The sequence below is a fragment of the Notolepis coatsorum genome (genome assembly GCF_963971535.1).
Source record: "Notolepis coatsorum genome assembly, chromosome: 9".
Lineage (NCBI taxonomy): Eukaryota > Metazoa > Chordata > Actinopteri > Aulopiformes > Paralepididae > Notolepis > Notolepis coatsorum.
Window position 1 is genome coordinate 4,852,465 of NC_140173.1, and position 15,708 is coordinate 4,868,172.

Below are 15,708 nucleotides of genomic sequence, written 5' to 3' on the forward strand. Positions count from 1 at the left end.
TCTACATTCTTATCGAATTAATGATATAAAAAAAAAAATCATTAATTTTTTTATAATTTTCTTTATGTAATTTTGAGTAAATTTTCATAACGCGATAATTTGCTGTGTAATTAATTAATCTAATTAACGCAATAAACTGACAGCCCTAATTGATATTGACATTTCTCTAAGGGAGAAACATTTATTATATTTCAATCTTTCTCCCGAACCAACAATCTACCGGTATTTAAATAACGGATTGAATTGGCCAATAGTTAAAGCTTAGGAGTCCGAATCCGGTATCAGCGGTGGCAAAGTGGTTTTTGCTGCATCCCTGACTTCTTTTTAGATCACTCAACATCACAGGATATCGGAGTTAACATTTTAATTAAAGTCTCACATTCAATTACAGCGGTTCGCCATGGCCTCCTCCCAGTCCTGATTGGGAGCGTTCTGATTTGCCATCGCTGTCTGGAATCCCCAAGCATCTCCCCTAATGCACACGCCGTACCTTACAATTAGATGGTAGTGAATGTCTAGTGAGCTACAGTACCAGAGCAAACACATACAAAGTACAAATTGATTGCTTGGCTTGATAGGCCACAACGGAGGGTTTTTAAAAGGTTACTATGATGCTGTATCTCCCTTGTTAACATCATCTTCCTTGCATGATCACAAATTGAAGAAATATGAACATATGTACAGTACTGTATATACAGTATATATGAAAGTACTTGGAAAAGAAGATATGAGACTGAGAATTCAATTACAATCTAACTACACCATCTTAAGACCACTACGCTCTGCATTCTCTGGCCGCCTCAGACCCACTCCTATCCGGGCTCCTGGGGGGTCATCAAAGAGAAGCAGGCCATCCTCGGTCCTCGCTCCACAATGCTGGAACGTCGACTAAAAACACTACTTCAATCAACATGTGAAATGAAGACAAAAAAAAGAGGGGGACAGAAAGAAAGAAAAAAATGAATACTAACCTTCGTACTGTCTTTTACTATTATGCACCTTGCTAAGTAATCTACCTCGCCTATACTACTACCTAATATGCTAAATGTCTATACTACTATGCACTCAAGACTGTAGCACCCAAGTTTGACGAACAATGTTACTCAGCTGCTAGAGTTGTACCCGTCCTGCTGACTTGTTGTACAGAACTCGTAAGCCACTTTGGATAAAAGCGTTCAGCTAAATGACTAAATGTAAAATGTAAATGTAAAAATAATATTATGTCACTGATAAAATGTGTATTTCCTTCGATCACTAAGCCATCTCCTTCTGTGTCTTCTCCTGTCCTCTTCCCCTCTCTCCCCAGGAAAAAGGAAACATTGCAGTGGTATTTAATGTCGGAACGGACGACATTAACATCGAGGAGACGTCAAAGTTTGTAAATGATGGAAAGTACCATATAGTGAAGTTTACGCGGAGTGGGGGTAATGCCACTCTGCAGGTGGACGACCTGCCTGTCATTGAGCGCTACCCCACAGGTAAGTCACCCCCAGCCGATGTGTTTCCACAGCCCCAGGAAATGTATGGAACAGAAATGTGATGAGCTTATTTGAGGACGTTGATGTTAAGTCTGTGTTTACTTTGCATGTGCTGTTTATGTGCTTTGTTTCAGTCGTTATACAGTAACCGTTAAGTGATCATACTGGCCTTATTGAGTTTGCTCCTCCCCTCCGACGTCCGTCTGTCCCTATTTATTGACCCGTTCCGTTTAGCCTCCTGATGTATTTGCAAGTCAGGTATTTTGTAGGACTGGATTGTTTATTTGCCGCCTCAGGTCCCCTATGGTGAAAGAGAACCACATGCTTTTCTCATGTAAGGTGTCCAGTTTGATGTGTGGGTTTTTCAGTATAATAAGTTAACTTATTAAAACTTCAAAACTGACTTTAGTTTCATAGCAGCTGCAGTTGCTATGACGATACAATTGCATTAGGTGTAATTATGGTCCCAATTAGTCAAGAGAAATAGCAGTGAGTACCATAAGTACCAGAGGTAAGTCCCTTTCAATTCTTCAAGTCCTTTTGACAGTGCATGGACTGAAGTGGTTGGCTGTAGATATAAAGCAATCACAGGCCATTGGAGGTGAGAAAGAACTCAATAACACGGGCATGATCCTTTTCAATTGTCACCATGTCAGTAGTATGCAATTACTGTCAATTATTTAATATATAATTAATATACTGGGAAATTATTTAAATGATTATGGTTATTGAATTCACTAAATAGTTGAACTGCTGAAAGGCTTTGACAAAAGCTATCAAGGGTTGAAGTAGTTATAAACTGTATTTAACAAAGTTTTGGAAGTTAATTCACTCTTGTGAGTCTGAGAGCAACACAAGAAATCCAGCTTGTTGGGGAATGGGAAACACTAGCATCCGGGTTGTATTAATGTGGCTGGCATTTCACCTCCCGAGATGAATCACTTGTCCTGACAACCGGAGAGCAGATTCAGTGTATTGTTGCTCACTGATAGAACACTGCTGCTCGCCTTACAGTGCCAGGTCTCTCTGTGAAAACGGGTTTCGTCCAGGAACTCTGTAGGATTTTTTTTGTCTACACGCCAAACATCTGGACATCTGGACAATGAAATTCAACTTGCGTCCATCTTTTTCGTAGCGCTTGTTGACCTTTTAAGGCACGTCCAGTGCGCTCGTCCAAATGGGAGAGGGTTTCATGGCTTGAACTCAGTCCTCGCTGCTTTCCTCAGGTAGAAATAAAAAGGAGACTCTAACTGCTTTTGACGTGCAGCGGACATGGCGGAAGGCACTGCAGGGTTAAGCACCTAGATGCTACTATATCTCTATGTCTGCATTCGACAAACGCCCTCAATTCCTCAAACACACTTTACCGGTGCACGTGCAGATGTACTGTTATAGAAGTAGGCCTAAATTATGCTTAAACTGACTCAGCATGTGTTTAGAAGTAGGCCTAAATGCTTTCACATATAGTTTTGGTGGACTCTGTGCGGTTCTGGTGGTGAAGTTGCAACATTGTTGCATTCTTCATTTGGTTTGTCTGCATTCACACAGCAATTTGTCAGGCGCACCAAAACTTTCTGAACAATGTCACGCGGTCGAACATGGCGCTTGTCTATTGGACAATAGAGAGTGGAAATGTGTGTGTGTGGCTGCGAGCCCGTGTGTGTGCGCGCGCGCGTGTGTCTGTGTGTGTGGACTGCGAGCCCCATAGATATGGCGAGCCCTGTCTGACTCCAGATCAGCGGAGGCAGAGTTTTTTTTATTTTGACATGGCATTGATCCATTGTTCCATTGAAGCCCATTACCACCATCCTCTCGCTAAACAACTTGTACACCGCGTTTTTTCAGTGCCCACAAGTAGCTGTTTCATTTGGTCTTCTGCCCATGTGTGTACAGTGTGCTTGTTTTGCAGTGAATGCCGCGCGCCTCGGTAATAATAATAATAAGCCACGTTTTTTCTTCCTTCTACCCAAGATGCACAGTTAGATAGATTGATAGATAGATAGATAGATAGATAGATAGATAGATAGATAGATAGATAGATAGATAGATAGATAGATAGATAGATAGATAGATAGATAGATAGATAGATAGATAGATAGATAGATAGATAGATAGATAGATAGATAGATAGATAGATAGATAGATAGATAGATAGATAGATAGATAGATAGATAGATAGATAGATAGATAGATAGATAGATAGATAGATAGATAGATAGATAGATAGATAGATAGATAGATAGATAGATAGATAGATAGATAGATAGATAGATAGATAGATAGATAGATAGATAGATAGATAGATAGATAGATAGATAGATAGATAGATAGATAGATAGATAGATAGATAGATAGATAGATAGATAGATAGATAGATAGATAGATAGATAGATAGATAGATAGATAGATAGATAGATAGATAGATAGATAGATAGATAGATAGATAGATAGATAGATAGATAGATAGATAGATAGATAGATAGATAGATAGATAGATAGATAGATAGATAGATAGATAGATAGATAGATAGATAGATAGATAGATAGATAGATAGATAGATAGATAGATAGATAGATAGATAGATAGATAGATAGATAGATAGATAGATAGATAGATAGATAGATAGATAGATAGATAGATAGATAGATAGATAGATAGATAGATAGATAGATAGATAGATAGATAGATAGATAGATAGATAGATAGATAGATAGATAGATAGATAGATAGATAGATAGATAGATAGATAGATAGATAGATAGATAGATAGATAGATAGATAGATAGATAGATAGATAGATAGATAGATAGATAGATAGATAGATAGATAGATAGATAGATAGATAGATAGATAGATAGATAGATAGATAGATAGATAGATAGATAGATAGATAGATAGATAGATAGATAGATAGATAGATAGATAGATAGATAGATAGATAGATAGATAGATAGATAGATAGATAGATAGATAGATAGATAGATAGATAGATAGATAGATAGATAGATAGATAGATAGATAGATAGATAGATAGATAGATAGATAGATAGATAGATAGATAGATAGATAGATAGATAGATAGATAGATAGATAGATAGATAGATAGATAGATAGATAGATAGATAGATAGATAGATAGATAGATAGATAGATAGATAGATAGATAGATAGATAGATAGATAGATAGATAGATAGATAGATAGATAGATAGATAGATAGATAGATAGATAGATAGATAGATAGATAGATAGATAGATAGATAGATAGATAGATAGATAGATAGATAGATAGATAGATAGATAGATAGATAGATAGATAGATAGATAGATAGATAGATGCAGTGTGCTTGTTTTGCAGTGAATGCCGCGCGCAGTGGTAATAATAATAAGCACTTCCTATATTTGGTCCGATGAAGCGAACCGAGACCTATGTTTTCAGGCGGACCAGAGTTTGCGTGTTTGGTCCGCGGACCGAGTTCGACACGCATTCACACAAACCCGAAAAACCGGACTATCGAATTCTGGTCCGATAGTCCGGACCAAACAGCCCCTGTGTGAAAGCGACCTTAGTGTTAAATGGTAAATGGTGTATTTATATAGCACTTTTATCCAAAGCGCTTTACAATTTGTTCCTCACATTTTACCCATTCACTCACACATTCACACACCAACGGTAGAGGCAACCATGCAAGGTGCCAACCTGCTCATCGGGAGGAATTAGGAGTTAAGTATCTTGCTCAAGGACACTTCGACAAGTGTGACTGGTGAGCACATCTTTAGAAGTAGGCCTAAATGATGCTTAAACTGACTCAGCATGTGTTTAGACGTAGGCCTAAATTATGCTTAGTCTGACTCTGCACTTTTATTTCCAATAAAAAGGTGTACCAAGTGATGCGTACATGCTAGAAATTAAAGCAAAGTCTCTTGATTTTCTGTATTCTTGACACGCAGAAGCATGTTAGATATCTCTAATGGAGAGAAACTGATTATACTTGACCCCAAGCTGACTGTCTTAATGGATCTGGTCGGTACTCTGTGTCGGCTGATACTCAAAGTCTAGCAATCTAAATGTACTGTATATGAAAAAGTGGTAGCAGTGCGTCCCTACATAGACTGATCATTGGACACTTGGACAAGGATTGTCATGTTGACACCTTGGTCATAGTATAGCTATTCTATTGTACTATAGCTTTAACCCTTAAATAACTAGTAACTGCCTCTCAATGCATTTATGACTCAATGCAACATAAAGTGGCTACCCTACAATTTAACTAAGAGCCATGCAAGCTAAAGAGTAAGAATAATTGATAATTGATCATTGATAATGATCTTTTTGTTTTAGGGATTTGTGTTTTGATTGTGAATAGAATATAATTCAAGTAAACCTAATTATGGCTTCTTAGATATCTGGAAACGTGCCTTATTCTGTGTTCTTATTAGTGTTCAATCATGGTTCTGTGAAATTAATATAGCTTCGGATATACCGCATCTTCTAAAGTGAAGGTTATTTTTTAATACAAAAAAAGAGTTTATGAATACGTGTCGTGCCAACTTTTCCTCAGCCAGCTATCAACTTTGTTGCTCAGCAACAAGCCAATGTAATCGTTTAAAGCACTTGGGGATAGCGGGCGAGATAAGTAATTGCATATTCTTCCAGACTTAAAGTTTACTGATGAACATCAATTTAAACACAAAGGCTGTCCAGCTTACGTATAATGGAAGTCCCAGCGGTAGAAGTGGCCGACTGAAAGGAATACGAGCCACTATGATTGTCAATAAAAAATCCTTTATTCAAACATGGATCCGCAATTTTGATGTATAAAAAATAAATAAATAAAAAAATAAAAATAAAAACTTGATAGAAGAGTAGAAGTATTCTTCATAATAAAGACAATAGTGTGTGTGTGGGGGGTGGGGGAGGGGGGGGTGAATACCCTGTGGTAGTGGTTTATTGACAGAGCCAAATCACAGACCATCCCATTACGCTGATTGAAGACTAATTACCTCTGATCACAGTTACCGCTCGGCTCCTCCTCCCCAGCACACCAAGCTATTACCCCCCCTCCCATCCCCTGCCCCCCCCCCCACGCTTGTCTCTAGTTTGATTAGTCTTTATTACTGCCTCTAACACAGTCGTACCAGCAGCCTCAGCCACTCATAGGTCACTTACAGATCAACAGTGATCAAAACACGAATAGACAGGAAGGATAAGAATGATGGCCAGGGAGAGAGAGAGAGAGTGAGAGAGAGAAAGAGAGAGAGACAGAGAGAGAGAGAGAGAGAGAGAGAGAGAGAGAGAGAGAGAGAGAGAGAGAGAGAGAGAGAGAGAGAGAGAGAGAGAGAGAGAGAGAGAGAGAGAGAGAGAGCTAGAGAGAGACGGAGAGATGGGAGAATCTCATTAAAAAGTGAGAGAGAGCTAGAGAGAGACGGAGAGATGGGAGAATCTCATTAAAAAGTCAAATCCGCTGTACTTATCGGCCATTAGACGTCCTTTAGTGCGATTATTAGCGTGGTCAGGACAGGAAGTTGGGAGCCAGGGCTTCCCATTTATTACGCCCACTAGGTATTTTTCTTTTTCATACCACCGTTCCCTCTTTTGATTCTGCGTAACAACAAAGGGCTGGCCGGCGACCAAAAAACAACAACAGTCGTCCCTTCTGAGTCTCAGCCATGGAAGTAATACCATCACAATGGGGCTGCCAGGCCCACAGGGGACAGTGCAGTACACTGTCGGAGCACCCAATGAAAGCATGCTGCACACAAAGATAATGGAGAGGGCCCTGGCCTTATTCCTCTACTGTTATCAGAGCGTGATGCACTTACAAAGCTCTATTCTCGCTCGCTCTCCTCCCCTCCCCTCTCTCTCTCTCTCTCTCTCTCTCTCTCTCTCTCTCTCTCTCTCTCTCTCTCTCTCTCTCTCTCTCTCTCTCTCTCTCTCTCTCTCTCTCTCTCTCTCTCTATCTTCCCTCTCTCTCTGAATTCTTCAATTCCTGCCCCTGCCAGTGAGTCACTCTTATTCGTTGTTGTGTCGATGTGTGCCAGCTCTTTTAGCGTCCGTCCTGGCAGCTATAATGAATGAGATGCACTGAAGCGTGATTGGGGGGGTGGGGGTGGTGGGGGGCACGCCATAGACAGGGCGCTTGATTGTATATTATTCCGTAGGAGCGCCGCTGAGGTCTGATCAGCCGTCACTGTGAGCATGCTTTCCGAAATGACAAAATGACGCAGTGGCTTTCCGCCAAAGTCCCAAGGAGATACAGATACGAGCAATAACAATAATAATAACAATAATAATGGTGCGATTTGTCTGCCCCCCCGCCCCCCTTCCTTCCTCACTCTCCCAGTCCTCTGAAGAGTATAGGCACATTTGCATATTCTGTTCATTTTAACGTAGAGACGGTCGCGAGTCGAGTAATGAGATAAGGTCCACCCGCTCTATCTGACCACTCTATTAACAATAAGACAACAAGGACTGATGCCCAACCAGGTCAGCGGGGACGCAGCTCAGCCTGAATTGCCGGCTGTCTGGCGGAGGAGATAAGGCCGGCCTCGATCCCACACCGTGCCCAATCTCGGCTAAGCAGCGGTCGCCCTGGCTCCGTGGTGCTGGGCCCGGGAAAGAATGGGTCACGGATGGTTGCTGCACTGGAACTCGGGGGGGGGGGCATTGTTTAAACGCTCCAGTGTCCCTTGATGAGCAATCAATACACTATCAGGGCCTTGATTGTGTCCACGCTTAATTAACCTGGACGTGAGAATAGACCGGTTGGACCGCAGGACTAACCAGGACTAGACTGATAAACGGCTACCTGTCATCCTTTGTTTGAAAACACTGGAGAGAATGTGCTACACAATATCTTAGTGTGTGGTGACTGCCACTAGCTGTCAAGTGGGTATGTATGGCAGTATGTATGGATGTGTCTCTTGTATGATTATTGTTTGTTCGTGCGTGTGTGTGTGTGTGTGTGTGTGTGTGTGTGTGTGTGTGTGTGTGTGTGTGTGTGTGTGTGTGTGTGTGTGTGTGTGTGTGTGTGTGTGTGTGTGTGTGTGTGTGTGTGTGTGTGTGTGTGTGTGTGTGTGTGTGTGTGTGTGTGCGTGCTAGCGTGCGTGTGTGCGTGTGTGCGTGCGTGCGTGCGTGTGTGTGTGTGTGTGTGTGTGTGTGTGTGTGTGTGTGTGTGTTTGTGCATGTCTCTCTGTTGTTATGGTATTCTGTTGCTGTGTTTACTGATTGTGCCAGCAGCATGAAAAGAAATTGTACAATTACATTGCAATTTAAAAAGAAAAAAGAAAAGATTACTCTTTTGTCAAAATGATAACTGCAAGACATACAAATACAATGTGCAGCTGTCAAGAAACGAAGTGTTCCGTTCACAACCATTTTTATACTGTATATATCGCCCCCCCCCCCCCCTGCTTCTCCTCCTCCTCGCTCTCCGTGTCCTCCCGTTGCTTCTCTCTTCCCTCCCTGTCCGTGTCGCTGCCGCCAGCCTCCTGCTCTCTCCGGGGGGGCGGCCCGTCTGACGCTGACCTCTCCTCAAATGAGGTGTCAGGGGAACTGGAAACAGGCAGCGGCCCCTTCGTGACACAGGCCTGGGTGAGAGAGGTGACACAACCAACTGTCCCGCAACTCACAAAATGGAGGTGACAAGAGAGAGAACCGCGAAACGCCAACATTTTCAGTGTTTTTCTTTCTTCTTTGTTTTTATTTTGCCGGTGAATTCTGTGCCCACCAGAGCCTCCCCTGGGATTTGTGGCCATTATGTGCTTGACGGCAACAGTAACAGGCAAGAGATGAGCTCCAGTCCCTGAAGCTACATCTCGTAGCTACATCTACAGGCCATATGTGTAAATGACTGCGTTACTGTGCAATCTCACGTATGAGCTGAACATTTTAACGATGATGTTACCTACTGGCCGTCAAAAGCTGTAGACTGCCAGAATTCTATGATAGAAAAGATTCCCCAAAAACGTGCGCCTGGAATGGTTAATACCGCTGTAAAAGGCGTTCCTCCGTACTTTCATAATTTCTACGCACCAGTAACTCTGGTCTGTACTGTACCTACATGTTGAAAAAGGCGCATAGAAAGGTTGTGCGTATGTTCGGGTGGCTATCTATCACCGACGTACATGAAGAGACGATCATTTTCTACTTTATTCATACATAAAAAAATATATATTTATTGTCCTTGCAGAACCTGGGAGCCCCTGGGAGCTCAGTAATGGATGTGATATAAGGTGGAACACTTGCCATGTCGCCTGAACGTGGTGCAGTACAACAGGTGGCTGCAGTGCAGTGATAGTCTCTCAGGGTGGAAGCAAAACACTCACGGGACCTCCATGCACTCCTCTGGGACATGTATGTATTCCCCCTTTTTTTATTTATTTTTTAGGATATATATTTTATATTTTCTTACCAATACAGTATCTAGATAGCAGCTTCAAATAAATACAAGGTTCAAATGAATTATGAATATGTAGCGCTAGGCATACCCCGATGAGGCCCCTGGGACCAGGTTTCTGAGGACATGTTGTGGGAGTGTTGTGTGCGTTCATCACATTCACACTCCATGTTGGATAGGCTTTGCTACCGGACATACACGGGCTGTGAAAATAAATGCCCAAAACGGAGGTACTGTATATGGTTCTTTGTCTTAAGGGTACGTTTGTTGAAAGTTCAACAATTTTGATTATGTCAAATTTGATTTTAGAAAAATGTGTGAGTAAAAATAGTCAATAGTCTTCCTCAAGTGTGGCTGTTCACCCTCCATTGTATTTATTGAACTGCCCCTCGTGCCCCAGAGGTGTGACCCTGGTGTGAGGTTTCTGTCCATGCTCACTTACTCGCTCTGTTCCTTTAAACCACCTCGCTCTGTTTTCCATTTGTTTTCTGTTAATCATTTCATTCCCCCATTCACACGCTTCTTCCCAGAGACGTCGTTGATTGGTTCTCTCCCGTCCACACGCTTTTCAATCACATTCCCCAGCTGTCACTGCTTGTCAATCAATCAATCCCGTATTATTTATACCCCGTTTCCCCACTCAAGTTTTGTTGGATCGTTTTGATATTTTCTGTTTGCATTCGCCGTTCCTGCTGCTGCTGTTGTTCCCTGTGCTTTACCTCCAGGATATCCAAGAAGCCTTCCTCTTGGACACCTTTTTCCCGTGGCGACGCGCTCGCTCCGCTGCTGTTCCAGCGCTCTTTACGCACAACGCCTGGGTGAGTTTTTAATGACTGTCTTTGATCAATTCCGTTTTCGTGTGTTTTTATAACACTGAAGATTACCACCTTTTTATCAGACAGTCACTCACCCAGCGGTTGCCTTTTTGATTGTTTCACTGGGATAATATTTTGACCTAACATCTCCCACTGTGTGTTTTTCACACCGAAGATATTATCACATTGGATTGTATTTTGGACTTCGCTCTCAGTGTCTATTTTTGCACCGAAGATATTTTTCACTTGGGATTGTGTTTTGGAACATTGCTCACTGTGTGTGTTTACACGAAGATTAGTTCACTTGGATAACTTTTGTTTTTGGGTACAAGTCTCTCCTGTTCTCCTGCTCGTTCTACCTGCACCCTGTGTTGACTCGCTCCCTCTCTCTCTCTCTCGGTCCCGCATCACCTCGGAGATTCTGCCGAGAGAGGTCTGCAGAGCGGCTCTGACGTCAGCATCTGCTACCCCCTACTACCACCTCGGGAGAAGCTGCAGAGCAGCAGAACATTTTCATCCTTGCTTGAATTCCTGTCTTGTTTAGACTCTTCCTATTCTATGCTGTTTAATTAGTCTCAATAAACAAGCCCCTGTTTTTGGCAACTCTGAATCCTACTCTCTTGTGTCGTTGCGTTTGGGGTCGGTGTCGAACCATAACACCTGGAAATGTTTGCTTAAAGGGATATTTCACTTTAGTAGAACTTGTCAAAAATCATCAGTCTTACCTCTATCTAAAGTTGTCTACAAATGACCACTGCTATCCCATTTTATTTTTCAAAGGTAATACATAATTTGTCAGAATTGTCTGCTTCATTGAAATCGTGACAGCAGTAGATACTTCAGAAGTATGATATATAGACTAGGTCCCCAAAATTAATGGAAGTGAATGAGGGGCCTGACACCTGGGAGGAATGGTGGTGTTGACAGCAGCAGTGGTCACTAGCTTACTTGTAGATGACTTTAGATCGAGGTAAGACTGCAGATTTTTGGCAAGTTCTACTAACGTGAAATATCCTTTTAACACTAGCACAGCCGACAAGGGGTCAAATGACCCCTAGGCATTTTCAATAAATGTATCCTTGTCACCCGGTCGAGCTCCAGCTCTGTCACTCAATGACTTTTCCTAAAAGTACCCGTTTTATCTGGCACGGTTTCTGAAATTTCTAAATGACTTCAGGAAAATGTAATTAGAACGTTATTCCACATATGGGCCGTTGGAACAGACGAAAGTCACAGCACTTTGCGAGCGTCTAGCACAGGGGTGGCCAACCCGTGGCACGCTAGCCGCATGTGGCTCTTTGCCCGTCAATGTGTGGCTCTTCCATCCAAAAATATATATATAATAAATTATAATATATTTTTTTTTTATTTATTTTTTTTTATTTTTTTTTTATGTCACTCAAACCTACATTTCATTGTGGTAAACCTCATATTTCTATATTCAGAGGTAATTATATAGTTTACACTGTTTATCTTTCTCATATTTCTCATATAAGCTGTCGGGTCATCTGACCCGTTCCTGGCGGGAATTAGTGGCATTTTCTCCATGGCTGTGCTAGTGTTAAGTGACATTCGGGTACCCTGGGAAACGACTGCAAGTCACTTAGTTGGAAAACGGAAATATGTCACTCAGACTTCAGGGAATTTTATGCTTGCAAATAAACAAAAGTATAGAAGTCCAAAAAACAACAACAGAGGTCTCCAAGTAGCTGATTCAATAAAGGATTTATTTCCTCACTTTATTTTATTTACAAGCAACACATTACACAGTCTTCATTTTATGTTGAGTCTGTCTGTTCCCCCAAAGAGCAACTGTCTAAACACGATGGACCCAAGCAGGGCCGTAACCAGGGTTTAGAAATTAGGGAGGTCCATTTATTTTTTTGGCGCAGACCGATCCACTATAATCGGTCGGACACCACCCACCGGTACACCATCCTTGCGGTCCCCTTAAATATGCGTACCTACTGTACTATTCCCCCAACCCACTACAAAGCTAGGTAGTAACTAAGTGCCACGGACAAGTGGACCAGTGTACTCCCTCGCTCTTGGCTGAATCTTGTTTTTGCTGTAAAAACACCTGCATCATAGCAGGCTCAGGATGGGCAAAGTAGTCTATAGCCTGTTCATCCCTGTCTCTCTCCTCCACAACCTGGCTTGACTATATAGACATAAGGAGAGCAAGAGAGATGATTACAATTAACTGGTACATTCAGGTCCAGAATTGTTGGAATTCCCTGACAAAGATGTGCAAAAAGCTGTACAATTTAAACAATACCATACTGGTAATGAGCAAATCGTTGTTTATTCAATTAATGCATGAGCTGTTCCATCTTATTTCATTTGATACTAACTACTCAGTTCATACAGATTTCAAGTATTCAAATATCAATGATGAATATTGCATAAGGTTTACACAGTTAATATATCACCTTCTTGTTGTATATTCATGTTCAGAGAGGAGTAATAGTTATATCTTTGTATGTGATTTATATGGCAATTAAATCAATGGTGTTTGTTTGGGGAGTTTGACCTACAGTTAATGTGCCTACCACGTGAAGGTGCATGATCAATGGACAGCACAAAAACAATGTGTGTAGGTGGAGACTAGAGCTACCACAGATAATAATAAGTTATTAAGAGTAAGTAATCCATACCATATATATCCTAATAGTTACCTTATTACCATACTTGGCTGAAAATAAACTTTGCTGCCTGTTGTGAATGTGTTTTTCCCTGTAGGCTTTACTAGGCTAATACATAAGTAGGCATACATTTTTGCAGTTGAGGAAAAATTAGCAGTTGAGTAGGTAATATGTGCTGTGTTTTTATGTCTTCCATCGAGGACCACCTTGGAAATAAGTGTTTTAATGAGTGCTTTTAGGTGATATCCTCAGGAATACAAATTGGTCAAGATAATTCGTTTTTATGATGTGTTTTTAATTTCCAAATAAATCTAATCAGTTGAGGTGTTGTATATTATACAGCCTTTTCATGCATCTTTATCAAGGGAACCCTTATCCTAATGATTTAAAAAATAATATTATGATAATACGATATGGACCTAGTAGTTGGGTCATCTGTGGCACTTTGTTTCTCAATGGATTTGTCATCTAGGAGAGTTGATAAACTAATTTAGCCGGGGTGTATTTTTTAAAAAGGCGGGGGAAATTTGTGAGACCAAAATCCAAAATGGCTGCCGTGGAAATTAACTTTTTAATGGTTTGACCTACAATGATGCACAATACATGGTACCAGCCCCCTCTCAGTCATGTACCAGCCCCCTCTCAGTCATTTACCAGCCAGCCCCCTCTCAGTCATGTACCAGCCCCCTCTCAGTCATGTATATCAGCCCCCTCTCAGTCATCTACCAGCCCCCTCTCAGTCATGTACCACAGCCCCCTCTCAGTCATGTACCACAGCCCGATCTGAGTCATGTACCAGCCCCCTCTCAGTCATGTACCAGCCCCATCTCAGTCATGTACCAGCCCCCTCTCAGTCATGTATACCAGCCCCCTCTCAGTCATGTACCACAGCCCCCTCTCAGTCATGTACCACAGCCCCATCTGAGTCATGTACCAGCCCCCTCTCAGTCATGTACCAGCCTCCTCTCAGTCATGTATACCAGCCCCCTCTCAGTCCTGTATACCAGCCCCCTCTCAGTCATGTACCAGCCCCCTCTCAGTCATGTACCACAGCCCCCTCTCAGTCATGTGCCACAGCCCCCTCTCAGTCATGTACCACAGCCCCATCTCAGTCATGTACCACAGCCCCATCTCAGTCATGTACCACAGCCCCATCTCAGTCATGTACCAGCCCCCCTCTCAGTCATGTACCAGCCCTCTCTCAGTCATGTACCAGCCCCCTCTCAGTCATGTACCAGCCCTCTCTCAGTCATGTACCAGCCCCCTCTCAGTCATGTACCAGCCAGCCCCCTCGCAGTCATGTGCCAGCCCCCTCTCAGTCATGTACCAGCCTCCTCTCAGTCCTGTATACCAGCCCCCTCTCAGTCATGTACCAGCCCCCTCTCAGTCATGTACCACAGCCCCCTCTCAGTCATATACCACAGCTCCCTCTCAGTCATGTACCACAGCCCCCTCTCAGTCATGTACCACAGCCCCCTCTCAGTCATGTACCACAGCCCCATCTCAATCATGTACCAGTCTTCATCTCAGTCATGTACCCAGCACGACTGGCGGGGGGTGCTTAGTAAGAGATGTGATTGGGCCAGCCCAGTGTCAGTCAGTACCAATGGGCCGCTGTCCCAGCCTATAGTGGGCCGGTCGTTGACCAAATTTTTTTATAGTTACAAATAGTTACCGAGGTAGTTACCGAGGTCCGGACCTTGGTGACCTCATAGCTGGCTACGGCCATGGACCCAAGTGGCACTTCCTTTTGTTCTTTGTATCAGAATCTGAATCAGGTTTATTACCATGTACATGCATTAATTATGTAATATGTATGTTATGTATGGTAATAGGTATGTTTGCACATTACAAGGAATTCCTTTTTTTGGTACGCTGGTGCATCCTATAAACATAGAGGAAAAGTACGAAAGTAGAATTGTAAACAAGTACTACAGTAAAAAAATATAAAATAGGAATAAAATCGAGTACATTTACAAGAATAAAAAATAGGAATATATATACAAGACTGAATTTGTTTTATCACTACACATCAAAATACAACGTAAAGAATAATCCATTACTTTGGGCGGCACTGGAGTCTGGCAAGTTTATCTGGTCAGAACAAAGTATATGAGAGAACAAGAACACGATACGACCCGCCACCGTGCTTCCCGGGAGACGAGACCTGGCGCTGCTGGGCTAAGGCAGGGAATGGTACCAGATATGTTCTGCAGATCAGTTCGGGGGTATCAGTTGAATCGCATAGCAGACATTAGTTGTTTATCATGTACCAAATGGTAAATGGCTGCATTTATATAGCACTTTTATCCAAAGCGCTTTACAATTTTGTTCCTCACATTTTACCCATTCACCCACACATTCACCGACAG

At 42.1% G+C, this 15,708-nt stretch overlaps 1 protein-coding gene across 1 annotated transcript in view; it reads left to right on the forward strand.

The window, feature by feature from the left end:
• LOC311234125 (neurexin-1a-beta-like) overlaps nucleotides 1–15,708 on the forward strand; it is a gene marked incomplete at both ends in the record, with an annotated part of 153,088 nt that overhangs the window by 4,204 nt on the left and 133,176 nt on the right. Inside the window, one exon of the mRNA XM_084321242.1 lies at nucleotides 1,307–1,478. Coding sequence (XP_084177368.1) covers nucleotides 1,307–1,478 — 172 coding nt within the window. The remainder of the gene's footprint in view (nucleotides 1–1,306; nucleotides 1,479–15,708) is intronic.